We start from the raw sequence: 27,735 nt of genomic DNA, 5'->3' as shown, positions 1-27,735 counted from the left end.
CAGCAGCTGCAGCAGCTGCAGGTGAGGCTGCGGTTCACACGGTTACTGTACGTCGCACATCAGGTGTTTTTCTCGGAACCGCAGCGACGCTTTCTCGAAGTCAAACGTGATTCCTGTAAACGCTCTGTGCTCCGGCTGCTCTAATGACAGCGATGCTTTCACGGTCGTTTGTTGGCAGTTTTGCATATTTGGACCGGGGCCTGTTCACCTCATTCACAGCAGACATGTTTGACTTGTCACCGCTCTATGACGGGGCTCCAACCTTCGGCCCAACCTCCCTGACCCCCACCAGATGCTGCTACTGCGTCTTCCATCTTGGCCGTCTGGAACAACTACACCCACATCTGGTCCCAGATGTGGGTGTAGGAACTGATTCTCTTTGAGCACAACCCGACTCTCTTACGATCTCTGTGCTGTAAGATGTCAAACTGTCCGTGTGCCCAGTACAGTTTGTCTATTGTGATGTGACTGTCAAGGACTTCTGTAAATGTGGCTGCAAATATTGTCTCCATGTAGATACATTTAAAGCGACACAATTCAATATTTTTACATTAACAATGAATCAAATGACCGGAATTTTGTTTGTCATTGTTTTGGTTTAAAAGTCCAAAATGTGGTTTTTCAGAAATCAGTAATTCAGTTTTAAATTGTCCCGTTTTTTTCCAAAATCCAAAATGTGGAAATCTTATTTTTCGCGTGCAGCCTCGCTGGTCTTCTACCAGAGTTAAATTTAAAATGCTGCATGGACGCGACTGAAATCCAATGTGGTACTGAAAATAAATCATCGCAGGACTAAACCAACACCTCGGGTTTAATAATCATCATTTATGACATGTTCACTCATTCATCAAATATAGCTTCGTCCCTTTCAGACCCTGCACTTCAACGTCTGTAACAAAACAAAACACATGAATATAGTATAATACAGTATCAAAAACAGAAGAGCTCCTCTTTTATTCCGAGATAATTAAAAACAAAGACATAAAAAGGAAAAAAGAAAGGAAATCTCTTTGCACAGTTTTCAGTGCAGCAAATAAATAAATGTCAGTCATTGGTATCAAAACGGGCACATCGACCTTCAGCTGGACCAGACGAGCGGTTTAGAGAAGAACCATGGATCGCATCACAGAAAGCAACTGAACAGACTCATCTACGCTTGAGTTTGACCGGACAGTACGAGGACTCCATTTCTCTCTGCTTAGTCACCGATTTCTCACGGAAGCCGATCTACAATAACCTTTTTTTTTTTTTTTTGCTGCCGATGTCGAAATGCTTTCAGATCTGCTGATACCTACGACCGTAAATTTAGTGTTCTGTGAAATCTGTCGTTGCTCAAATCATTGTCACACGGAGGCCAGAAGAAACCGATTACCCAATGAAAACATTCGTCTGTGGACTTCATGTCATCGTATACGCTCAGCGTCCACTTTATTAGGTACACCTGTACACTCTAATGCAACTGATCTGCCATAAAGTCGACTTTTATGAGGCCTTAATTTCCTCTTTTTTTTTTGACACGGTCATAGAGATGAAAGAGGTTGATTATAAAATTAGCCTTTTCACCTCTATGACACCTCTCAATATAAAGCAGTCCAGTACAACACCTCTGAGCTTAACAGTTGTATTGGAATGAATAAGATCATCCGGGTTTACCTATTAAAGTGGGCACTGATAACCTAACATTTTTATTCATTTCATATATATACGTATACATACACACACATATTTTATATTATATACATATACATATACATATATGCATATCTATATCGATATAGATATATATGTATATGTATGTATGTATGATATACATATATATACACATATACATCTACATACATATGTCTATATAGATATAGATATATAAAATCAATCTTTACATTGCTATCTCAACACTTCTGAGGCTGCTTAAGGCTTTTTTTAAAAGTTGATTTTAAAGTAGACGTACTGTGTCAGCAGTTCAAACAGACAGGCAGAGTTTTTTTGGCATGGAATTCTTTTTTTTTTTTTTCATGGATCAACCGGAAAGACGGGAAAAAACACGAGTGATGTCGTGTCCCAAGTCCATACTAGACACTAATTCCAAGCAGGGCTTGAGTATGTAGTGTTGACACTGGAGAAGTGACAAAACCAGCTCAGCGTGCGGTACGGTCGATCTTTGGGCGCCGCGTCGACGGACACAATTCTCCCAGAGGGAAATGGCAGAGCTGCTGGGGGCCAGTTGGGGAAAAGAAACGAAAACAAAACAGCAGATCGTGATGGGGCCGCTCCCGAAAGACCTCGGGCAACAAAACGACGGCGGATATTTTCCCTCAGGGGTTGGTAGAGACCAAAAACAGAGATAATAGGTTTAAAGTTTAACTGGCAGTGAGACGTTATAGTGTTGTACTAGTTTCTGTTGGTATAAAACAGTAAAATATGTTGATTTTTTTTGTGTAATAACTGCTAAAACAATACACTATGACGATTAGTATGCGTTACATACTGTTTAGATGTAAATACGAGGCTACAGCCAGCAGCAGGTTCCTGTGAATGGATTTCCCCAAATGTCAAACTAGGGCCTCAGGACCTCGAGGCTGCTGATTGGCCTCAACTCCGACATCACTGACAAGGAAACACATGTATGGGGAATGATTCCGTTTAAAATGTTAAATCTAAATCTGTGTGTGTATGTGTGTGTGTGTGTGTGTGATCTGCTGGGATTCCTGTGGTCCTGATGGAATTAGTATTGTGGAAAAGGACGTTATACTGCGTTTAGTAAGACAGGAGAACATGGAGAGAGTTTTGAGTTTATATCAAATGGGAAACAGGGAAAAATGCTAAATAAAGGCCTATGCAAGCCTGTCCCTAATACAAAAGGGATGAAACCTTGTTCATTAATGATTAGTTTGTTTTCACATTACGAGCCCAAACTTCACTTACTGGCTGGAACCTTGGTCTTTCTGAAAACTTCTACGGGGATTAAATATTACGAAGCTGGGATTTTGACGGGTGGTAAACACAAGGCCACTGCAGGACCAGTTTGTTTAACTTGGTCCTGAAAAAAAAAAAAAAGGGAAAATTCTGTTTCTGCTCTCCACGGGTCCTGAACTTGAGCACTTCAGTTGTTGTAAAAACACATTCACCGTTGTCTTTGTCCGACGTGCTCTCTGGTAAACAGAAACAGAAACCGTCTGGGTTTGAGGGATCAGGATCCCAACTTCTTTTCAGCCAAACATCTCCGTTGGTAGGCAGCTGAAGCCGTCACCGCCCCAGGCAGTGTTAGGTTTTATATACCATAATGAGGTTAGTACTGGTTTGACTGGTTTCCACATGAGATGAGATGCCACGCCGAGTTTGTTAATTAATGAGCAAACTGTGGAAAAAAAAAAAAAAAAAAAAAGGTGGAAGGCAAACAGTGAGAAAAGACAAAGAGATGGTTGGACAACTGTAGGCTTCCAGAAAAATCCTTCAAAAACCATTTCCTCTTCCTCTTCCTCTTCCTCTTCCCGCCACTGCGAGAGCAGGCGTTAACACAGATGTGATCAGGTAAGCATGAAACCACACGAAGGAAATGTGTGTGGGAGAGCTGGATGTCGTCAGGAATGATCACAACACTGGGAATTTTTGTTGACTTTAAAATAAAAGCCGTCCGGAGGGACACTGCATGAGAGCTGGTGCTTCAAAGTAAAGGCTGTCCAGGACGGAGCTGCAGGATGAACGGAGCGTCAAAATAAAACTCTTCTAGAGTGGCTGCAAGGAAAGAGGAGGCTTCAAAATAAAAGCAACCCACATGGGCGTAGGCTCCAGGTGGAGTGAGGTTTCAAAATAAGAGCGCTCCAGAAGAGAATGTGAAAAGAGGAGAGTGATCTTTAGTTGCTGCCTCACATGGCAACGTCTGCATGTGTCTGTCTTGTAGTATGACGTAGTTCTGTTGTTTGCATATGAAGTTGTACCAGACACACGTTCTGCACGTGTGCTATTGTTCCTCTGAGAACCAGTTTGGCTTTGAAAGTCTTTTATCCTCCTCAGTTTGTGTTTGTTCGCTTTGAGGAGAGGTGAGGCCCCGAGCAGTTTCTCCCTTCCCCGGTAGAGGTTTTTACGAGTGCGCGCCTGTGTTTTATTTAAGAACTAGCGTAGCCTCGGAGCCATCTTTCCTCTTCAGGTACAGTCCATAGGTGAGGTGGTGCTCTCTCCTCAAGAAGGCGTAGAAATAATCCGACACCAGCAGGATCTGAGGGGAAAATAAATGTAATTAGAACACAGATGAATTCACTCACTGAGTGATTAATAACAGGAGTTTGAGTAATTACTCTCATAAATAATAAAATTTGAATAATGATATGAGAAAGACGAAACTGTAAAGAAAGACAAAAAAAAAACCCAAATCGTAGTTTTTTTTAATATGACTCATAGACGGCTTTATATTCAGTAGTGAGATGCACATACAGACGGGGCAGAAATTACCCAAAATATCTGAGAAATCACGACGAAATCTACATGAAAAGTTGTTTTTGTGCCTAAAACTGCACGAAACGCAAAAGTGATGAGCGGAAAATGTTCATTATCTCAAGCTCAGCGTCTACAATTGGCTGTTCCTCCGGCGATGGCTGGTTGCACACGGAAACTGGGGGAATAAACTGACAGAGGAGCAGACTGATGGCTCTGGATGGAAAATGTGTCACCGCGTTATGCTGTCGATTTTCCAGAGAAGAAAAAATATTTCAACAGGCGCACGGAGGCTCTTTTCATGATCATGTCCGGCCGATCGAGAACACTGATCGAATCCTGTATTGACACGGTTTGTCGGGAGTGAAGCTCTGCATGTTCACACTGACGTCATCTAGCACATCTGGCTTGTATCCAGTGTCTGGTTTATTATGAGGGAAGAGCAGGATTTTCATACGAGCTAACGTTACAAATATGATAACCGGAATGAGCACGTACGACCAACAGCATAACAACGCTGGGTTTTTAATGTTAATTGGGTGACGAGGCGTCTGAGCTTTTAACCCGCGCTGTCAGTTGATGTTAACTCTGTGTTTGGGCTGAACCACATGCGAAGAAAAACATATTGCGATTGCAATATGATTATGACAATATTAGTGGGAATTTTTTTTATTTGATTATCACAGGGAAAAAAAAGCAAAAAAAAACTTTCCTACATCTAGAGTAGTTGAGACTTTGTGGGGCATCTCTCTGTAACACCACAATGCTTCATTTATAATATTATGTTGTGACACATTTGACCTTTAACACAATGCTCATTTTATAATAGTATGTTGTGACACATTTGACCTTTAGAAAACAAAAAAAAGAAAAAAGAAAAGAAAAAAAAAAAAAAAGAGTAGTATAATTTACATTCTGTTGATTCTAAAAGGAAGATTTCGTTTTGAAAGGAGGGCCGCCTTTCCAAGATCAAGGAAAAGCTTTTTGGGAAATACTCTCATTTGATTTCTGGCAGAGAGTTCGATGTGACGTTTGATGCCACTGGCCATTAATAGTAACAGCCAGCAGCTTCTTAGCTTAGCTTAGCATAAAGGCTGGAAACAGGGGGAAGCAGTTGGCCTGGCTCCGTCTACAAAATCCACCTACCACCACCTCTAATTAACACCTTATATCTCTTTTATTTAATCTGCACTAAGACTTTAGTGTAAAAATGACAATTCGCCGTTTTACAGCGGGTTAACGTGCCGGACTATTTCTTGGTGACTTCGTTGTTTTTACCTTCAGTTTTTGTGAAGATTAAAACACATGAGATATAACATGTTAATTAGGGAGCTTCAGAGGTGCTGGTGAGCAGATTTGATTACTGTTGGATACCGTCATCCTCCAGCAGAAAGTGAATACATGTATTTCCTAAAAATGTCCAACTTTTCCACTAAGTTTCAGGTGAAACTGCTGAGTTGTCTCCAAATCCTTAAAGTCCTTTTCCACAGCGGGACGTGTTTCCTTTTAACCCCTTTTTCATTTGTCACAGCAGGAAAATCCCAGGTGTTAGTAACATTAATGGCTCTGCTCTATTTAAGTGGCCCAGTTAGACACAACAGCTGACAGTGAGCCAACATGAACAAAACCAGGACCCTGAAACTGAGGCGGCTACATGAAGTTCAGTCTTATTTACACCTGTGATTTACCCAGTGTGACCCCCGGTGGAAAAAAGACAAATCCCCCCCCGGCACCCGTCCAGATCGTCCTACCTGTGCAACATTGAACAGCAGCGTTATGGCGTAGTAGAAGTTGGAGTTGGCGCTGCCGGCGTAGATCCAGAGGTGCCAGAGAACCGGGAACAGAGCCGAACAGGCCAACAGGACGCAGGACACCAGGAAGATGTTCCTCAAGACTGAGCAGGCAGAGAAACCAGGAGAGCGAGGTTTTATCATAACAACGTATCATGTGGGTCACACGGTCTGTTTCAGTATTTCGTCGAAGATTTGTTTTATCGCTAGTTGTTGTATGATTCGTTTTTATGTTTTACTTTCATGTTTTATTTGGTCTTTTGTTTTTTTCTTTTTCACTGCGCTTCGGGTAATAATGAACCACGTGTAACTGAAACTTCAGCTTTTAGGGACGACACCGCGGTCTGTTAGACAAACACTTTGGGCCTGAGTGAAACATCTTCGCAACTGTTGGATGGATTTTCCCTGAAGTCGGGTACACACGTTCATGGCCCCCTGAGCACAAATTTAACCCCGACTCCAAGGGTCCCCTGGTGTTTCATCCATGACCACCAGCAGGTTAGAACTTCAACTTTTTCTGACACTTAAAACTAATGACTGAATTTCTGTCAACTTCCGCTTTACTTTGACATGTTACATGTGCAGATGTCCTGAGCCGATCATACAGTATAAATATATACTTATTTTTACTATGAGCATCTGTGGCACAAAAATATATTTCTGGACGAATTAAATTCTATATGATCCTATTTTCAGATTCTTGCTTGAGTTGCCATTTAGCCAAACAGAAGTATCGGGTCGGACGCAATATTAAGGGACTCGATCGGGACCACGGAACTTCATCAGGACATCTCTAGTTACCGCACATGCTAAATGTCAACATGCTAACATGCTAACATCTTCTGTGTTTAATAAACTCACATCTGTGCAGGTGACTCCAGACAGGAAGGAAGGCCAGGTAGAGAGCGATGTCTCCCACCGTAGGGTAGGACTTAAAGATGGAGATCACAGCTAACTGCATGAAGATCAGAAACACCGGATGCTCCCTGTAACACAGACGCACATACACAAACATTAGGGCAGCAGATTTAGGTTTAAGAGTAAAAAGAAAAAGAAAAAAAGATTGTGTAACAGTAAGACCGAGGACGTACTTGAGTTTGATTGACAGAGGGATGGTGTAGAAGAAAACGTTGATCTGGAAGACGCAGAGGAAGAAGAGGCGGAAGTGCTCGAACATCTCGGCGAAGAAATACCAGAAGAGGCCGATGTTCGGGGTCAGGTCCGGTACCGAGAGACTGGGGGGAGACGGAAAACAGACACTGTCACACAAGGACGACAAACAGAGCGGAGTCAAGCACCGGAGCTGCGAGAAGAGTCGGAAAAGTTTATATTTATAGCACCTTTATTTAGCAGGTGTCACTAAGTGCTTCAAAGTCAAACACAAAGGCGGGAGCAGGCGTTTGTTGTCACTTAATTCTATGCAGCATAATGGTCTTATTGCTGGTGTGATCATTTTTCAGGGTTGTAAATTTGTGCTTCTCATTCAGAGCTATCGTTAGTCTGAACATGACCTTATGGTATTTCTTTTTTCTTGGATTAAAATATCCCCAAATTGCAGCAGGGCTTTATTTTCTCTGCCGGATGGGGAAGGGGATTTTTTCAGTAGAGAGCTTTTTTATTTCAGCCATCACAATCTCAGAGGGAGCAGGTGGAAATGGTGATTTCAGAGTGGACAGACTGGCTTTGTATTCTTCTCAGAGCATCTGGTCAGACATATATAGGACAACACAGACACATACACAGCGCTTGAGATCTAAGAAATGTCCTAAGGGCATTTCCTTCATCATAAAACGAGGACGAGGCCGCTTTTTTTAAAACCTGCAAACTATCTCTTTCTTGCCTTCGTTGGAACATCGCTGCGTGTGCGTCCTCGTGCACAGGGCGAACAAAACGGGGAACCACTCACTAAAAAAAAAACCTGCTCCATTAACTGCGTTGTTGGAGGTCTAAAACTCCACAGGGTGCCTTTAAGCTTTGACCTCTCTTTTCCCCACTCACATGAAGCCGTAGACAGAGGGCAGGTAGTCCCAGGAGCCGAGCAGGAAGAAGGAGAGACAGACGATGACGAACAGGCTGCCCAGGTACATGAAGGCATACTGCACGATGAACCACCAGAAGCCGGCCCGCCGAAAGTTCACAGGGACGTACTGGCGCTGGAGGAACGGAGACATGGAAGAGTGGCTCACATTTTACACAAATGACCTCACATTTTTTAAAAAGGACAAAGGAACGGCGTAGCAACGGTTTTTAGTGGGGAGGGAGGAGAAGAAAAGAAATTGGTGACGAAGGGGAAAACAAGTACTCTGCTCGTTTACACTCATTTAACATGCACGTCTCCGTTCTTACACGACGTACCTGCATCAAATACAGCAGTGCTGGAGCGCAGAGAGTGAGAGGGTAGATGGACTGGTACGTGGCCAAGGACAGAAATATGGCACTGAGCAAGACATTTCCTGCAACACAAACACAAAATGACTCAAATCAAATCAAATCAAATAATCCCTCTATCTTTTCTTTATATTTTAAGATGCACTGGAGGAGAATGGGAAAGATGCCTGAAATCTAAATTTAACATTTGAGACAGTGAGATCAACTCAGTTAGCAACGGCGTTACTAGAAGGCAACACTGTGATAAGTGAAAAGCACAAACAGCTGAAGGTGACATTCAGGTAGAAAGGGGAGTCGTGGATCCAGAAATCTGGCATTATTGTTAAGTCGGCTCGTACCCTTTATCGTAGAGAGGAAGAAGAGCGCGAGGACGGCGTTGTTCAGACCGCAGGTTGACTTGGCGACACAGGACAGGATGGTGAATGGGTTCAACAGATAGCTGTGAAGAAGCAGAGGAGAATGAAAGATGAAGACAACAAAACCTCGAGCTTATAGAGAACACGATCAGCCTCCACTAATCAATTTTTGTTTCATATTTACACAGCAAAAGAACAAACACACAAGGGCTTATGAAAACAAGAGCAGTCCAGGGACCATGAATGTAGGACATTTCACTGCAATCCCTCAAGAATCTGTACTGGATATTAGTGTGATCAGTTATTAACTTTTTTATACCACATTTATGCAAATATTAGTTAAAAACTGTTCACTATGTGGTTTATTTCGAGAGATTATTTGAACAATATTTCCTTCGTGGTTGTTTAGGCTTCATAATGCCCCATAGGCATGAGACGAGTAGAAAAAAGGCATCTTGTCTTTTCTTTTCTGGCAGTCGACTGAACAAGGCTTCACTGGAGAGGTGTTTTACCGCGCTACAAGGCTCTGTTCCTTGGAGCGTAAACTGCAGCGAATAGTTGCTTGATAGCTCCCTTTTTCAAACGTCCTCAGTGACATGAGAAGATGAAGGGGAAAAAAAAGAAAAAAAAAAAACGCTGCTTCTTTCCTGCTTTACCTCCAACATACATACAGTAGCCCGAATACACACTACAGTTCAATACTATACAATAAGCGGCTCTGACATAGCGACTGTCTCTACGGGCCATGATGTTGTGTCGTCTCTGGGTGCTCGCTGCTCTGAAACACGCGGGGTCTGAACACCCTCGGGGAGGCGCCCGGTACTTACAACATGGCTACTTTCAGAGGGATGTAGTACATTTCTTTGGGGCTTCTGATGAGCTCCAGGCAGTCGAGCGGGTAGCGGTCTGCCTCCAAGGCATATTTCTGCTTCCTGAACTGAAACAGCATCAACAGCAGGTCAAATGTGTCGCAACACTGTTACTACTACAAGGACAGAGAAACACAACGCACCCGAAGCTACAATACAAAACACGACATAACACACAGAATGGAAGAGTCTCAGTTGGTTCCAAATGCCGATTATAAACCCGTGCTTTATTTCCACAGATTATATAATTCATCCATCATATATTGGTCACAAATTTGTGAAAAAAGTAATGTATTTGTAATAAAATTTCTGAGTAGCGGTGCTGGGAAATGTAGTTGAAAATTGATATTTGTCCATACACAACAATTATTATTTAATCAGGACTTGATTCAACTAAGATAATACATGATAACACTGAGTTCTGATTGTTTTATCTGCACATTTTCCTATTTCCTTACCACTTGTTTGTTGTAGTCCTTCACTGCCGTGTAGAGCGCCACAGCAGTGATCACATCCGCTAACTGAAAAGACACGATGACAAAAACTAAGCAACCGAGTCTCCGAAATGTAACTCCAATTTAAAAAAAAGTCACTTCTTTACTGGCTTATAAAGACATGAAACAGGTGTTTTCAGTCTTCACACTCACCATAAATGTTACCTCTGCGTAGTCCACCACAAAGTGAAAGAGGTAAATGATGAGAGGAGTCTGAAGAGAAAGGAAAAGATATTTAGCATCAGAGCAGCTGGGACAATAAAACACGTTTACATAGACATCGGTGTGTTTGTGTTGTATCTGTGTACAAATGCATGCTCAGGTCAAATTCCTATTTTCAGGTGTTGTAGCTAAAGCAATTTATACTGTCACTTCCTCTACATTTGACTTGAGCAACAAAACAGCAATTAGCATCACTGCTAGCAGCTTTGACGACGACCTGAAGTGTTTTCAGACGGATCTTCCACTGAGCTGTAGGTTTATGTATCAAAAATGTGTCTGTCTGTGCATAATGGTGGCATAACAAAAATAATAATAATGCAATGTAAACCTCTGCTGTATTGTTAATGCACTAACTAGTCTTTATATCACGTTTAATTTCATTGATAGAGATTATAAATAATGTTGTATTCGCAGGGGCAGGAGAAGGAGTTCTGTGCTTTACTGCTTTATTTGATCAACTTCTAACTTTTGAGTTGAGCATCTTTCTGGAGGACTTTCAACTGCAACTCTAAATACAGATGTAATGATATATACTTTTGCATGGCAGGAAAACCGGGGAGTGAAGATCACAGAAAACCAGTGGGAAAAGGCACAAGAACACGGTCGATCTCCTTCTGTGTGCGTCAGACGTGAGTTACTGGAGCTCAAAATACTACACAGGCTGCATCTGTGGAAACAGACACGCTCCAAGATGTCCCCCTCACTAATCCCGACTTGCGACCGATGTGGTCTAACACCAGCCCCTAACCATAATTTGGTTTCTTTCATAACATTGTCAGCACGTACCCTGATTCCATTAAAGTGGAAGCAGAAGAGCCCAACAACCCACTTAGCCCCGTTAAAAGATGTGATGCAACGCCTCCACCTCGCACTGAGAGGGAACATAAACAGGTTTTTTTGATATGGGAACCTTTTATAGACTATTTCAAACAGGTAACCTCATGATCTGATGAGACAGCAAACACATCCTATGGCATCCACCCCTTTTTTTGTTTTGTTTTACTGTCTGTCAACGTAAAGTATATTTAAGTTCTCATTTATGCAACTGTATTTAAGCATTTCATACTAAATAATGTGCAAAAAACTCCAATAAACAGGATTTTTACAAAAAGAAAGATATATTCTTTTTTTTTTTAATCCAAAAAAACATGCAGAGGAGGTTGCGGTGCTTCATCTGCCCTGAATAGTGTCTGGCAGGTATTGACTTCAGGCTCCATCTAGTGCCAACAATGGCTGAATCTGACTGTGTCCAATTCTGCGAGTCTGCTGGTCCTCGAGGGGATGAAATGCGCTACGAGACGGGACTTAAAGAGCTCGTGTGTTTCCGTGGAGATCAACTGAAATTTCTGACCACGTGATTAATTTCAGAGTAATTTTCTGAACCGTTCTTAACGGTACTGATATCAGCAACTTATGCAGGATGTGCGGGTCTGCTGCATTACACAGTAAAACCATGTAAGATATGGTCAGAATGTGCAGTAAGATTTTCCCTTTACGTGAGCTGCCATTGTTATGTTAACATTACACCGTAAACTGCAGATCCTCACACTGTAAATGGAGTTTAGTTTTGCAGATAACAACAAATTTTTAAAAAATTATTCAGCCTATTAATTTTCTATATGTGCAGTGCTAAGCCTTACCACATCAATAACCTTAAACAAAACTGAAAAAAGCAAATGTCTTCAAAAATAAATATGGTCCATATTATTATTATCATTACTTATTTATTTTAATTCTTTTCTTTAAATCGTCACATCCATATGGCTACGGATTGTGGGTATTCTGCACCCCATGCAGACCTGCTGGAAGTCCGCATGGGTGCAACGTAGTTGAGACATTTGGATTCAACCAACCTCCATCAATAAGGTAGGGCGGCCTGTATGTAGCCTGTCAGGGAAACATACCTCCTCCCCCAGCCACAGTGGAAATGACCCCCGTAATCATACTGGACATGTCGTGTTTGTGCGTGTGTGCGTGCGTTGACCTCTCACCTCATGGAAAACATCTCCAGAGTAAGGCGAGACCCCCAAATCAAGCAGAGCCAAACCCTCAACCACTGCAAACAAAACAAACAAAACAACGTGTCACCGAAAGACAGTTTCACTGCCCAGCTCTGGTCGTCATGACATATCCCTTCTCTTCACACAAGCAGCTGCAGCCTCTGTTTTAATGATGCAACTTCCTGCTGCAGCTGCCTATTGAACAATTCATGAAGGGCTGTGGTCTTCACACTCTAAGTAGCTCATGTGGGAGACAGTCGATGCCTTTATACAAAAACCTCAGTGTTCCCAACAGCCACAACTCCGCTTTAAAGCGAGGCAAGCTCAGCCGAGCAGGCTAAAAAAAAAATCTTCATATTGTGTTATTACGTATAGAAATGAAACAATATTTCCCTGAAGATGTGAATCTGTAACTGTATCGGGAACCAGTTTGTGTTTTATAATTTTGTGACGGAGGTCTGAGAGGTTCAAGTATTTTTCTTATGTTTCTAGTTTAACTCAACAATTTAAAGTACAATAATTCATCTTAATCCTTCTTACTTACTCCATTTTTCTATTTTATTCGCATTATGTTTGATCATCTGAATATAACTGCAGTACGACACATATCACACTAAGGCTGCCGTACCAGCTATTTTATGCACATTTGTATATACTGTATGTTGTGACCAGGGGCATTGGGGGATAGTGGAACGCAGTTAAAAGGGCCCCAGCATGGGGGGCTTCAGAAAGCCTGGCACAAAAGCATTATTTTTATCTGTAATTTCAGAAAGTTGACATTATCAGCACGATACGTAAACTGTTGGGTGGATGAGGAGTTCGACAGACTATTTCTTGGATCTAAAACCAGATCAGAGGTCATAAGCTGCAGAGTAAAAGTAATTTTAAGAGTCATTTTCAGCAGTTTGTACTGGGAGGAGACTCGCAACACTATCGTAAAGTAGCCTGTTTTATTGTGCGTTATAAGTATTGTCCTGTATTATTTAAATCAATATCATTTTAAGATGATTGTATTACATAACGTCATAACCTTTGAAAACATGAATATTTCATTGTAGTGTTTTGATGAGTTGTGCTGATGAGAATAATCAGTTTTAGGCTCCGTATTTCATATATCTGTGGATTGCGTCTTTAGGGTTTCTAAGGTTTTATGATGCTACGTCTACGTTGCAACAGACTGGGCCGCACTTCTGGGAAACCATTGTTTGATTAATTCATTTTTTAAATTAAAATCCTCTCTGAGCGTAGGGGCCAGAGTTAGATGACCTGTCTTTGCTTTATGCTCAGGGTTTAGTGAAGACCTCAAACACTATCATGGAAATAATGGCTGAAGCATGCTGAGGTTTTATATCGTACACACTAACTTATCCTCATTTAACGCTTTATTACTGATTACCATGACAGCCACTACAAATGCTTGGGCACCTGTCGTTATACAGGTGTGGCAAGTGGTTATTAAGCAGACAAGGGGGCCCACTGAGACCGCCCGTGTTCGGGGCCCAGAGTGGTGCGCAGAGCCCCTGGTTGTGACCCAGATAATGTGGAGTAAACCTGGGGCTGGCTCCTGGGCGGTTAACTGGCTGGCTGTAGGTTTGGGTCAGGTTGAGGTTAAGGGGGGAACCGGGCACAACACCGGGCATGCCTCTCATCTCCGCCCGGCAGAGACTGCGGTGTCGCCGGTTGATGCACCAGCATCGTGTAACCAGAGAATCCCAACAGATTGAAGAACATCCATTAGAAATAACAAGGGGGAATACTTATTTAAATCTCGAAAAATATTCAGTGTGGTTTTATAACCACAGATTCTGATTTTTGTAGCTAAACCGGTTTGACGTTACCGACTTCACTCAACCACCGGGGAACGGCGCCGATGTGAGGAGGCACCCGGACCGGCGTTGCAGCGACAAAAATGGCCAAGAAGCAACGGAACCTCCGCTTACCTCTCTTCCAGGCGGTTAACGGGGACACCACCTCCACCCTCTCCGCAATTAAGTCCGGTAAACTGGATCTGAAAAGAGCGGCACGGACCGTAACGGCTACGAGCAGGAGTAAAGTTAAAGGAGCCGCCATCTTGACAGGGAAGCCCTCTCCGCCCTGCCAGAGGGACGACGGGAAATGTAGTCTTTTATTGCACAAGTGAAGCCGAACGGAATCACATGAAAACAAACAAATATACAAACAAATGAATAGAGTTATGATTAGGGATAGGTGTCATTTCATTATTATTATTGTTATTGTTATTAGTAGTAGTTGTAGTGGCACTAGTAGTAGTAGTATTTAAAATAATCTAGACTGTAAAATAAGTATTTATTAGTGAATGGTTTCAGATGACTCGTAGACAAAAAAAAATTAATGAATGTATCACTTTTTTTCTATTACTTTTCTTTTTGGAGACGCGGAAGGATAAAACCTGAGCATGTCTTCACCCCGGGACTCTTCATGTGCTGGATCAAAACAGAAAAGACGAGGTCCTGTAAAGTTAGACACGGTAAACACTGTTTTTCCGCTAAGGATAATTTTCTTTCATTAAAACCACATTCACTCTTATTACAATAAGTTTTTGTCTTATTTTCAACTACTGGCATATTTTATGAAGCTTAGAGAAGTATAGTATTTGATCAGATTTGATTTCACTTTATTATTAGAATATTTTTCTGAAATTTGTTGTGAAATTCACGTCAAAATTTGGTTTGCAAAAATTGATGATGACCATATAAAGAACAATAATTAAAAAAAACCCAATAACAATGAAAAGAAAATCACTTTTTTTGATTAAATCAGACTTCATTAAAACTTAATATGCCGTTACAAAAATTAAATCGTATCAGTGTCATCATAAACCTACAAGACCTGGGCTTGATAAAATAACACTATTATTGTATGACCAAAAAATAAATAAATAAATTGAAATAATGGGGGGAAAAAAAATTAAATGTTAATTTAAGGGTCAAGGTCCACTTATTAACTTCAATATTCTTAACATTTATTTGTACCACTTTCTTTCATTAATTAAATGCTTTACTATTGGTTATTATTAATGCTTAGCAGATCTGTTATAAGCCATTAATTACAGTTTGTGGAAAAATCCTCCTCCACTCTGGCAGTGTGATGGCACTTAAATCCTTCAGCGAGACCTCTCCACGCCATCAAGTCTGCAGCTACACACGTTGGATAATAGGGGCTCTTGGGTTTCTCAGTTTTTAATAAGCCATCGGCAAAAGTTTGTCTGCAACCTGTAAATGTTAATAAATCATTAGTAAAGGGTACAATCTACAACGATTCATCAGGTCTGCATGTCATGTTTTAAACATATATTTCTTACATTCGTGAAAGTTGGTAGCTTTTTTTTTTTTGCTGGGCTTTTACACTGAAAGGCGCAGACGGGAAGTGGTTGCTGTTGCTTGTCGCCGTTGACCTGTCGACACTTTCGATTTCACTCCTCCGCTAGAAACCGAACTGATGTTGCCGTAGTGGGTAGATAATAAGAGACATGGCGGGCTTAGAGGTGTTGTACACCTGTGTCGCTGGCAGCATCAGCTGCCCGCAGGACGCCGTGGTGTGTTTCGTTCACTGGGAAATGATAAAGAGTGGATTCAGGTGTGTCGGGTCCGGAGACGTGGTGAGAACACTCTAACGCTGTTAGCTTCATCTGATGGGATGTGTTGTGGTAACAACGTCACACCAAACTCCGTTCAAAAATCCAGCGGTTTAACGCTGCGTCGATCATTGAGCAACACATGCTTGTATTTCTTCTGGATGAAATTTGTATACTAAATGATTCAAGATTCAATTCGTACAACTTCGGTTTCAACCGCTAGCCGTACGATAGGCTTCATACGAAGAGGGCGATAGGATTAAGAGAAGCTGAACTACATTTTCATCGAAATACCTGCTGCTTTGTGACATAGTTATAAACCGAATTGAAGAATGGCTTTTAAACATTCATGCAAAGAATTTTGGTCCTTTTGAAAGAGATTATTGACCTGTGCCGTTAAGAGAGAAATTAAATCGCCCGTTTTTTGAATGGAATTCTGTACACGCTCACTTGCCGCCCGCTCAGGTTAGGTTAGGTTATCGTTAGCTTCCTGTGCGAGCCACGCACCGAACTGTTTGTAGTTTGACAAACGCGCTGTAGCTTTGTTTTAACGAGCCGCCGTGTTCGGGGCAGAGTCAACCGGCAGCAGTTTTAAAATGGAGATGCTGCGACGAGTTGTAAAAACTGTCATGTCATCTTTAGCTAGCTAGCCTAGTCATAGAAAAACACCACACGGGTTTGTTTTTTGTTTTGTCGCATACATTATGCGCCCTCGCTGCCCCCCCCCCGTCTTCCCTCTCTTCACCCCGTTTATCTAATCGTTTCGCTGTCTTTTTCTGTCTCCCTCCCCCTCTGTCGTTCAAACCTGCAGCCCCGCGCCAGCGACAAGAAGTCCGAGCTGCTGCCTGCTGACTGGAGCGGCAACAAGGAGCTGTACAGTCTGCGGTATAAAGCCGGCGACAGCGGCACCCAGTTGTTGCTCAAGGCCATCGCTGTCGACTCCACCTTGATCTTCAACCTGATGGTAACCACAGCCGACGCACCGTTGGGGGGGGGTCTCTTAGGTCAAAGGTCAGCCAATCAGCGCGACCTCCGCCAGCGTCTGGACGAGCTCTTGAAGGGGGTCGATGCCGGTTCGCCTGACGCCGTGCACGCCGCAGACAGAGAGCCGCCTCGAATTTGCTGAATTTTGTGACAGAAACGGCAGGAAAGTAGTACAGTCACAGCAGCAACCAGTGGAGACGCCAATAATCAGTTACCAGGAGGCACACGCACATCCATAAATCATATCCACGTGTTGGGCAGCTGTGGAGAAGGCTCCTGGATTCCTCTCAGTCTCAATAATCGCCTGTCTGGCTCCGCGAGACGGTTGCGGGGCAGGGGAGCTGGGCTTTTAGGCTTTGTTCAGACTGCAGGCGAATCCGCTTCGTTTCTCCAGACTGTCCGCACTGTGGTTTGCAAGTGATCGGATCGGATTTTTTTTGCGTCCAGGCGTCGCCAACGTGCCCCGCGCGCGGGTTTCTGCGGTAACAACAAACGTCACTCTGGATTCAAAGTCGTCTTTGTATTTCAAAAGACACCTTTGAAATCCGATGTGAGCGGTCGGAGAGTCCGGACTGAGACGCAGCCGCAGAGATCCGGTTTGGAAAGCCACCGGCAAATGTGGTTTTCGATCCGATTTGTGTAAAATCAATCTGGATTCAGTGTGAACACAGCCTCAGTCTCTGCGGTCTGAAGAGACAGTTAACGGAGTTTTAAGAAGCTGCCAAAACATTTCCATCAGCAACTGTGTGTTTTATTATCTGGTTTTAGTGCGTTTAGGATTCTGGCCCTAGAGTAGTTTGAATAAGAACACGGTGATCCGTTTAGAGCGTCTGTAGTTTGACAAGTGCTGCTGATAAGAGTGAGTGATAGAAGCTGCTGTGTTATGTAAAGTGAAAAATGAATTTGCTTCTGATAGTGTTTATCGAGCCTGTGCTGGTGCGGAGGTTGGCTTGTTTTGGGGGATTTCTTTACTTTACGCTGACTCTGCTGATTTACAGCTTGTCTGTTCTTTTTGCACTGAGCCCTGAACTGACCCACAAGCAGAGAAGCGGAGTGTGTGGACAGATGTGGCGACAGTATTCAGTAGATGCCTCATCGCACAACATGTCAGACCAGAAAATATAAACGTTATAAAGAGTCAGTTCCTTAGATTCTCCTTCAGTAAGAATTCCCTGCACAAAACCACGATTTTAAAAAAATACCAGAGGGAGACCGTTTACGGGTGAAACGTTGTTGTGTCCTCGCAGAAAAGAACCGGAAACAGGAAAAAGTTGCATCAGTGGAAAACAATAACACCTGCTCGTCGACTCAAAGCCGCGAAATTTAGTCAAAGAAGGGCAACGTTTCGGTCCCAGTCTGATCTACGTCAGGTCCGAGGGCTTTGAAAATGGATACCACCCCCAGGCCGTCTGAAGACAGGTGTGGTTAACCACATCGTCTCAAAGCGTGAAAGTACAAAATATAAACAGTGCCTCAAATATGATTCCAATCTAGAAAAAGGAGAAGCTTAAAATGGAGATATAAACCCATATAGTCATTTCAGAGGCGGATCTACAGACGTATTAACGTCGTCCTGTTTCTCCGCTGACTTTTCAGGTTTTTCCTTTAATTTGTCACCTTTTAATTTTTTTTCTCTGTTTTACTTTTAACATACACGGACACGTCTGAGTGATGGTCGAGGATATGAGGAGGTGACAACAAGATACATTTAAATTGGAATTTTCTAAACAAAATGTTTGATTTCATACTCCTGATTCAGCCCTCCTGGCGTTAGTTTGAAGAGCAAAGAAGCTCAATGGAAAAACTCCCGAGACTCTGCAGAGAAGTAGCTTAGCGCCCGGCTGCCTATTTTTTTTCTTCCCCTGCACGAGAAGTATTTAGTGCAGATGTAGTCCAGATCTCCTGCTTTGCACCGAGGGGCCCCCCCCCCAGAGATGGTACTCTCGGAAGAGCTGTACGTCTTAGGTGTTTGTGTGTCCGTACATACTCTGAAAGCAATTAAAATGAATTCCCTCTATACCCGTATGATCCTGTATTTGCTGTACGTTTGACCTTTTCTGGTCGAGCACACCTCTGCATCACTGCAGCAAGTTGAGAACTTGCAGTGACCACTGGAGGTCGGCGAAAACAAGGTGTTCAGGTCTAGAGCTGCTCTTGAACGTTATCATCTGCTCAGCTTGTTATTGGTTTGGTATGCTGGATTCCAGGAGTTATTTCTGGTACAGTGGGCTTTGTTTTCCATGTTTAAACTTTGATAAACACACGTGTAACCCGTATTGATCTTTTGCTGTGTCTGTTTCTGTCTTCTTAACCGACCGACTGCGTGTGTCTGAAGAACTCCAGCACGCAGCAGGTGTCGGACTTGACGGTCAACATCGGCGATCACGTGGACGCTGACCAGCTGCAGACGTTTGACAGGTGGGTGTGTGATTCTGTGTTTTCGCACGAGGGTTCAGGGACTCGTTTCAACGGCCACAGTAAAAACACTAAAGAAGAAATCATCCATGAAAGGTCCTGATGATCACCGGGGATTAGATCGGTCTGCGCTGCCTGTGCTCTCTTAGGGAAAAAAGCCTTGCCAAAGACCGTCTAGGCTGCATGAAATTATTCTGATGGTTTTTCTTTAACCATGCTAGCAGTTTGCGTTGTGGCTTTATTGTTGGTCCCTCACTCTGTCCACTGTTTTGAATCCAGACTGAAATATCAAAACACAGGTTTTAATAAATTGCCATGAAATTCTATACAGACATTCATGTTCCCCAGAGGATGGATCCTACTGACGTCGGTGATCCCCTGATTTTTTAACGTAGCAACACAGTGAGTTTGACATTGATATTTTTTCGTGAAGTGTCTCGACAACTGTGTTATGGATTGCCTTGACATTTGGTTCAGACATGCATGGTTCCCCTGTGACAACCCACCTTTTCTTTCCTGAACCGTTGACTTCACAAGGTTTAAAAAAACAAACAAAAAAACAAAAATCACAATCAAATCGGCAGAGAAAGCTTCAGTCCAAAGGCAGAGTTATTGTCACTTTGTACTTAAGGTGGTGGCAAGCTGGCTAAAGCAAGACCCTACAAAACATTCAGTGGTGTTTGCCAACTTTTCAAGATTCAAGATTTTAACTTGTGGGAATGCACTCTTCTTGGACTCTCTTGGACTCTTTCTTCAGCCATGTTGCAGGTTACCCCTGTGTTCCTATGAAAGAATTGTTGTTTGTTTGTTTTTTTTTTTTTTTTTTTTACAACAGAGGTCTTTTTTTTTTTTTTATTTTTATCTCAGTGTTGTCTAACAGGGGTGGTGTTTGTTGGGTGTTTCAGTTGTTTTGACTTTATGCAAAGATACACCTTTTTTTAATTGAACACTTCCCGAGCGCCATGACAGCTCACACTATACTTGTGCTATAAATGCAGAAACATTTTCAGCGTAGTTAGTTTTTTCAAGCAAAGTTTTATTTTTTTTAACACTACGATTGTGCAATGGGCTCAGAGTGTTGCCAAAACACTAATGACCTACACTCAATATGGTGCCTGAACGCATCCTACGTGGGGACAGGCAGAGGACCGAAGCTGCTGCTGCTGCTCTGCTAACGTGCTGCGTTCACTGCGCCTCCTGTGTAGAAACGCCGTCAGACCAGACGTGGTTATCAGGCGAGGTCAGAAGACGTGCTGCAGTCTTTCTGACCTCGTTACGCTCTGTTACTTTGTCTTTTGGCATTTTGATTGTAGACGTGATTTTATGAATATTCAATATAGATGTGAAACAGTTGAGGGAAAGAGTTTCTCGATGCTTTCTGACCCTTTCATTATAGATTCAACTTTACAATTCAAGACAGAAAAACATGCTCAGTCAGTTTATTTTGATAAACTGAGCTAAGAGGTGAGATCCTTGTTTTCTTTTTTCTTTTTTCTTACAGTGTGTTCAAAGATGCAGACAGTTTGTCAGAGAAGGTGAAGACTCAGCTGCTGCCCTCCCCGGACAGACCGACGGGACAGAGAGCAGAAAAGGCAGAGAAGAAGAGTCGGAGGGAGGAGGAGGAGGCGGAGGAGCAAAGCAGAAGAAGAGAGGACAGCGACCCCCTCCGCATCCCCAGCAGACATCCCCGCCAGGGAACACACCCCCACTGGTACGTTATGACAGGAAGCTGGGGCACAAACTGTTCAAATGAACAGTCTGTCTGCCTCTGTGTGCACGACAGAAACTTAAAACATACAAGATTTTATTTACTTTATTGTCATTATGCAAGCACAGTGAGATTGCAGTTACGTCAAGGGTGCATTTGTATTTAAGATTCACACAGCAGCAAAACTGCAGTGTAAGGTGCGGCGTGACAGCTGACGGTGTATGGGTGGGGCTGAATGACGTGTGTGGTTGGTGCAGAAAGTGCAAGTAATCGGTGGCTTTAAGTGACGAAAGTAAACGTCTCGCGTGCTCAGGTGATGGCGGCACATCAGTCGTGTCAGACTGGGGAGACGTCCGAGTTCAGCGGTGCCAGTGTTTGTTTCCACGCGATGAAGAACTAGCGTTAAAACAGCTCGGTTATGAAACTAGAAACGGGCCTAGTTTTACTTTTATTTTTCATTTTTGGTATTGAGGCGGCGATAGCTTAATGACGTCTCCCGCTATCTGTCTGTCTCTCTCTCTTCCGAGGCTGTCCGGGGTTCTCGATCGAACAAATTATGACCGTTTCAATGAGGCCAAATTAGGTTTTTCAGGTGGATTCTCCCTTTAAATGTCATGCGACACAGTGTGACGACCTGTGACGCAGAGGACAAAAACGCTAGAAACCTATGAAGGACTTACAGTCTCTTCTCTTACAGTCTGGCCCCCTCAGGTTCAGCACAGGTTAATGTGCTGTAGGTTTAATTGTAAATTTATAAAGTTGCTATTTTTGCCAATTAATCTGAGCTCGATTACCCACAATGACAAAGTGAAAAGATGTTTTTAGAAATCTTCGCAAATTTATTTAAAATCAAAAACTGAAACCAGCCAAAATGTCCCAACAACAGAACGACGTGTGTACACACACACACACACACACACACACCCAAGCTCTGCTGTTGTATTTGACCAACAGCTCCTCTGTCTGGACCTTCTACAGGGCACAAACTCAGCACATCCAAAAGTGTGTGGGCGTGAGCCTGTGTGTGTTGATGGTGGGAGGTGCCGCTGCAGTATCCTCTATTCAATATTTACAGCAGGTGGCCGATCAGATGAGATGTGAGGTGATGTCAGCGCTTTATCAGACCCGGATCATGCCATCACCTGTCAGCCTGCTCCAGAGAGACGCAGAGAGAGCGGGGGATAAGGACGAGATCAAAACCGTGACAGATGGAGAGAAAGTAAACCCAAAATCTGAGAGGAAGCGAGAGAAAGACACGGACAAAGGGAAGCAGAGAGGGGGAAACAGGCAGACGAGACGGAAGAGGAGGATGGGAGGACGGAGAGACAGAGGACAGGAACGATCCAGAACATATGAGGTTTGGACAGATCAGTCAGGGTCGGTTCAGATGCAAATCTCTGCAGTCAGTTTGCATCTGCCTACAGTTTGCATCTTTCGCTTTTGTTTTTTTCATTTTTTTGCTCCGTACAGATGAAAATTGGACAGTTTGTTAATAATTATCGTTATTCCTCCTCAGAGCAGAGCTGCTCACGTCCTCGCCAGATTGTGCGCCTTTAAAAAAAAGAAACGCTGGTATTTTGTCCTGACTTTCAGACATTTGGGGCCCACTGGAAAGCTTTTTATTGCACTTTATTGCACTTGTGTCAACCTTCCTCTTCTCTCCTCTGTCTGTGTGTGTGTGTGTGTGTGTGTGTGTGTGTGTGTGTGTGTGTGTGTGTGTGTGTGTGTGTGTGTGTCACTTGCTGTCAAGCTTTATTTTACCCCCTGTCTCCTTTTGTCCTGTGTGTGTGTGTGTGTGTGTGTGTGTGTGTGTGTGTGTGTGTGTGTGTGTGTGTGTGTGTGTGTGTGTGTGTGTGTGTGTGTGTGTGTGTGTGTGTGTGTGTGTGTGTGTGTGTGTGTTTGTGTGTGCGTGCAGCTAAGACAAACACACACACACAGTGAAACAGAAAGCAGGAGAGAGAAAAGCAACCGCAAATAACAGCAAAACACGGTAGCGACTCTCACGCTGAGCTGGAATGAAACAAGTGCACATTAATTAGGTCAATAACTTGAATACAGTAGAATGGAACTCAGTAGAGGACGTTTATCACTGATGCTGCCTGATGATTAAATTAAACGACTGACTGACTATCAAAATTCTTGTCTGTTAGTTTCTGTCAATCATCAGCATCCACTGCTTTTAATGTTGTCTGAGCTATAGACAGAAGTGGGTTTGTATACTGTAGTGACGTTTAATTTTAAAGTTTACAGGTGTGTGTGTGTGTGTTTTTGTTTGTTTTCAGGCCCGACCCCATGTTTCCTCCGTTCGCAGCTGGAGGAGCAGATCTGGATCCCTTTGGGTGAGCCTGTCTCGCTCCTTCATAGTAAACCCCGCGGACCCTTTTCTTTTTTTAATCATTTTCACATATATATTTAAGCTCCAGTCCGGTTTTGTTCTAATCCGGGATTTGGGGATGAACAGTCAGTCCACACGGTAACAAAAAGACAGAAGAGGATTACTGCCGTTTGTCAAGGCTCCCGCTGCCAGATAAATGTGGAGCTGCAAGCACAAATCCAAAATGCCAAACCAAAGCAGTCGAGCTGCCGGAATCTGTGTTTAGTCTCCACAGTCATTTTCATCTTGAGCCGCTTACGTGGGCTTCCCCGCTGAAGTGTCCGGCGCGACACACATTTTTAAACCCGTGAAGGTCAAGGTTCATTTAAACTGCAAAACTTAACAATTTAGTGAAGACTGCTGTTTCTTCACTTCTTCACAGTAACTACATTTGAAAGGAACAGCACCGTAGCTTTGTAATTTGAGTTCATAAACAAATGTTTTTAATTTGATTACGTATGGCATGTCTTTGGAAAGTGGCCATGGTGTACGTAGGGTAATACCCACCCAACCACCACTTCACAGCAGCTGCTTAGCCCCGGCGTCGTGCATTAACATCGACAAACAAACAACTTGTCTGGTATTGTTTATGTATTTTTATGTCAAAATAAAAAAAAAATATCAGTAATTACACATCCTCAGAAACGGCTGGAAAGGAGAACTTAAAATAAAACCGCCTGTTCTGAAATGAAGAGGAAATAGAGAGTCAGAGAAAAGATAAAATACACGTCTTTCAATCTGCCCCCCCCAGGTCTCGTGGCAGCGGCGGGATGATAGTCGACCCGTTGAGGTCGGGGTATCCTCGCTCTGGTTTTGACCCATCCAGCGGCATACCAGACATTTTGCCCCCCGGAGCCGTTCCCCCAGGAGCTCGCTTTGACCCGTTTGGACCCATCGGACGCCACAGACCAGGGTGAGATACACACACACACACACACCCACACACACGCCCTTCCTCTGTCTCTCGTCGTCGTTCCTCCTGTCCATGCTGACCGCAGAGCGATCCCTTCAGACGCCGGTGTATTAGCACTGGGTATCTGCTGATGTCGAGTCTGAGGAGCCAAAACGTTATGACCAGCGTTAAAACTTTCTGTGACCAGTGCCACGGTGGCCTTTCCGTCGGTTCGGCCCAGTTGGGACGATCTCAGTTGCCCGCGCGCATCGATGACGCGCCGATTTGTGTAGGGGGGGGGTTCCCTCCTCTGACCACTGTCGGTAGGTCCTCACTCCTGATGACCGGGAGCTCCCCACAAGCCTTGCCGTTCCCGAGATGCTCCATCCCAGTCGTCTGGCCGTAACGATTTGGCCCATGTCGGAGTCCCCCAGGTCTTCGCACCCGTCCGTTTGTCCCTCGTCCAACACGCTGACTACTACAACCAGTTGTTCACGTACCATCTGCTACAGCACAGACCTTGACATGCGCCATTGCTACAAGAAAATCAGTGTTATTCGCTTCACCCTTGAGTGATCTCACTGTTTTGGCTCGTCGGTGTATATTTACAGAAGAAATCCAATATTGACTCATCATGTATTGGACGTACTGAAATAAGAGCTGCAGCTACCACATTTGGCCCACCGGCACAAGCTACTTCATCCAAATACCGTTGGCTTGGGAATAAGAAATATTAAACTGACAGGAAGTTGAACCGGGCGAACGTGATTCCCGACCCCGCGCCGACGAGATCAGCTGGAGATAAGAGGTGTCGCTGTGTTGGAACTACAAAACTCTCAGCCCACTTTCGTAGACAGTCTTTGGCAGAGTTCGGACACCGGCTGCAGGGAGCTCACAAACCAGACACGTTTGATTTTCGGCCCGACACCAAGTTAGAAGCAGTTCAGAAACTCCCGGTTCGGTACTGCAGTTTTTGGCCTCACACACGGGTTCTTCTTTCCCATTGGAAACACTGAGAGAAATAAGCCAGTGAAATACTTCAAAGTTAGCAAATGAAATTATGACAGGATTGACAGCACGGTGTGTCTGGTTTTTTCTGTGTTTTTTTTTTTTTCAGGCCGGACCCAGACCACATGCCCCCGCCCGGCTATGACGACATGTTCATGTAGTACCCAGCGGAGCCTCCTGTTCTCTAGGCAACAGCGGGGAAAGTTCTCATCTTCACCTCCTCGAGGGTCTGGCTTGATCCAGTTTAGAGGCCCAAAAATAACTTTTTTTTTTTTTTTTGCCTTATTTTCTCCAGTTTTTTGAGAAGGAGGGTTCGTTTTTCTAATTGTGCATTTCACGTAACTAATGTAAAAGTCATGTATATAACCTGTGTTCAAGAATCCTGCTCTTGACGTCAAATCGGTGTTAAATATCCATCAGGAAAGAATAAATGTAAGTCACACTGATGGACGGACACAGCTCCAAATGAAAGATGTTTTTGACGTTGAACTGACATTGGACGAAAACTGAACACAAAAAACTGTCAGGCAGGTTTAGACAACCATACACTGGAAAATACAAACTGGTCATAATCTCAAATTTTGTGTTTCATACCAACATCTGATCACTTGAGTTTTTTTTTTTTTCTATTTAAAGACACATTGTCAATGCAGGGAGGTAACGTGTGGACAACCTTGTTCGCGGGTGGTAATGTAACTGGAAAGCCGCTGACGTGTGTGTGCAGCCGCTCACACTCTCGTATACTCTAAAAACGAACCAGCGATTCAGCATCGGGTCTGTGGAAAGTCCTTTAACCTTCAGAGTAAAACCCTCCTTCCTCTGCGTCCTGAACGATAGAAGAGAGATCAGTAGTCTGTTTAGATTCCCATCATCCCAGAAAACTGCATCTTCTTGTAATTTATTCATAAAAGAATTTTCTTTAACTCCTTGTGTTTTGTGGACGTATTCGAGAAGCTTGAAATGTAGTTCTTAACAGTTGTGGGTTGTTTTTTTTTTTTTTTTTTTGTTCGTTTTGTTTGGATTGTAGTTGATTTAACAGCGCGGCTGATGAATTATCTCCTGCTAAAATGCTCAAATAAAAATCCCAGACTTTACATTCTGGTCTGCGTTGTTGCTGTTTCCGGGGAACACGGTCGGTGCAGAAAATGGGACGTTAACACTCCGTCAGGGGTCAAACTGGCTGCGGACGGACGAGCTGACGCCAGTGATCCTCGGTCCCGAAAGGTTTTGTTCTGTATCGGTAAATCAGCGACACACACACACGAGACTTTGACGTTCACTCACTGTGGCTGTTGGCATCTTAATTAATTAGGACATAAAAGTTCCAGAAACCTCAGAAAAATGGATGTTTAACGGTTTATCTGAAGTCACAGAATAAAAAGCTTTTTGTTGTAACCTTTAGATTTCATATTTTCACCAAACCTTGATTAAATTCTTTTCCATTCATCTGTCTATTCATCTTTCTCTTCTCCTCCACCCCAGCTCCTTCTTTTCATCTCCCTCTTTTCTCTCCTTTTCACACCCTTTCACTTTTTTGTCTTTGTCTTCCAACCTTCTCCATCTCTCTTCTCACTCTTCTATTCTCTGATTTTTCTTTCTCATGTTATTCGTCCTCCTGTTGTCTTTCTGTCTTCACTCCTCTTTTTCTTTTTTTCCCCTCTAAATTCAGGCCACTTTTTGTTTTTTCTCTCCTTCCTCCTGTTCTTCTGATCATCTTCTGATCTCTCCATTTTTCAGTTTCTTTAACTCTTTCTTTCTCTCTCCCCGACGTTGACCCTAATTCCTTTCATTTTTCTTTTTTGCCTTTCTTTTGCTTTCTTCTTCAGACTCACACAAAAAGCCATGAAGGACTCTGTTACTTTCTCCCTTAACCATTACACAACCTGTCATTTCCCCGCGGGCAGGTGACAAACAGCCATCTCCAATTCTCCTCAAGCTTTTTATAGGAGTTCGCGGGTTGAATATGACGACTCCTGATGGTAATTTTATGTCTTTGTTCTCCCTTTTCTTGTATCTTGTGACGAGGTTAGGGCTGCTTTTTTTTTTCTATTTTGCTTTTGTGGAGACAATGACGAATAATATGGCAAAAACCAGGTCATGTATCAAAATCACATACAATAAATCTTCAAAAAAAAAAAAATTGAATATAATATCAGTTAGCTCTACCTCAATCAACAGTAACAGCAAAATGATATGCATTAGTACACGAGTA

At 43.1% G+C, this 27,735-nt stretch overlaps 2 protein-coding genes and 1 long non-coding RNA gene across 3 annotated transcripts; 1 reads left to right on the top strand and 2 right to left on the bottom strand.

The window, feature by feature from the left end:
• Positions 1 to 1,970: 1,970 nt before the first annotated feature.
• Positions 1,971 to 14,633, bottom strand: pigu (phosphatidylinositol glycan anchor biosynthesis, class U). Its single transcript, XM_040116520.1, has 12 exons — positions 14,488 to 14,633; positions 12,539 to 12,603; positions 10,479 to 10,538; positions 10,290 to 10,352; positions 9,790 to 9,899; positions 8,945 to 9,045; positions 8,574 to 8,671; positions 8,217 to 8,371; positions 7,310 to 7,453; positions 7,080 to 7,204; positions 6,180 to 6,322; positions 1,971 to 4,213 (listed from the first exon to the last, which is right to left on the bottom strand). Exons 1-12 carry the CDS (start codon positions 14,615 to 14,617, stop codon positions 4,100 to 4,102), a joined length of 1,308 nt encoding a protein of 435 aa, XP_039972454.1. The 5' UTR covers positions 14,618 to 14,633; the 3' UTR covers positions 1,971 to 4,099.
• Positions 14,634 to 15,308: 675 nt separating this feature from the next.
• LOC120783188 lies at positions 15,309 to 17,061 on the bottom strand. The gene is made up of 3 exons (XR_005706308.1): positions 16,948 to 17,061; positions 15,870 to 16,117; positions 15,309 to 15,780 (listed from the first exon to the last, which is right to left on the bottom strand). It is a non-coding gene; the product is annotated as an uncharacterized LOC120783188 (long non-coding RNA).
• On the top strand, positions 16,014 to 26,617 carry psmf1 (proteasome inhibitor subunit 1). Its single transcript, XM_040115984.1, has 7 exons — positions 16,014 to 16,166; positions 16,954 to 17,106; positions 19,462 to 19,544; positions 21,043 to 21,252; positions 23,532 to 23,588; positions 24,375 to 24,536; positions 25,633 to 26,617. The coding sequence occupies exons 1-7, from the start codon at positions 16,038 to 16,040 to the stop codon at positions 25,682 to 25,684; spliced, it is 846 nt and encodes a 281-aa protein (XP_039971918.1). The 5' UTR covers positions 16,014 to 16,037; the 3' UTR covers positions 25,685 to 26,617.
• The last annotated feature ends 1,118 nt before the right edge of the window (positions 26,618 to 27,735 follow it).

The sequence above is a fragment of the Xiphias gladius genome, chromosome 21, assembly GCF_016859285.1.
Source record: "Xiphias gladius isolate SHS-SW01 ecotype Sanya breed wild chromosome 21, ASM1685928v1, whole genome shotgun sequence".
In the NCBI taxonomy this organism is placed as follows: Eukaryota; Metazoa; Chordata; class Actinopteri; order Istiophoriformes; family Xiphiidae; genus Xiphias; species Xiphias gladius.
Note: the sequence above shows the minus strand (reverse complement) of the source record. Positions and strands in the feature narration are given on the sequence as shown.

Bases quoted from the DNA above. Each gene is read 5' to 3' on its own strand.
- pigu (XM_040116520.1), bottom strand. From the start codon at position 14,617: ATGGCGGCTCCTTTAACTTTACTCCTGCTCGTAGCCGTTACGGTCCGT. The intron at 8,672-8,944 runs GTACGAGCCGAC...TTTGTGTTGCAG, and splicing joins CTTCCTCTCTACGATAAAGG to GAAATGTCTTGCTCAGTGCC. The intron at 8,372-8,573 runs GTACGTCGTGTA...CCGTTCCTCCAG, and splicing joins CACTGCTGTATTTGATGCAG to CGCCAGTACGTCCCTGTGAA.
- psmf1 (XM_040115984.1), top strand. From the start codon at position 16,038: ATGGCGGGCTTAGAGGTGTTGTACACCTGTGTCGCTGGCAGCATCAGC. The intron at 21,253-23,531 runs GTACGTTATGAC...GTTTGTTTTCAG, and splicing joins CAGGGAACACACCCCCACTG to GCCCGACCCCATGTTTCCTC. The intron at 23,589-24,374 runs GTGAGCCTGTCT...TGCCCCCCCCAG, and splicing joins GCAGATCTGGATCCCTTTGG to GTCTCGTGGCAGCGGCGGGA.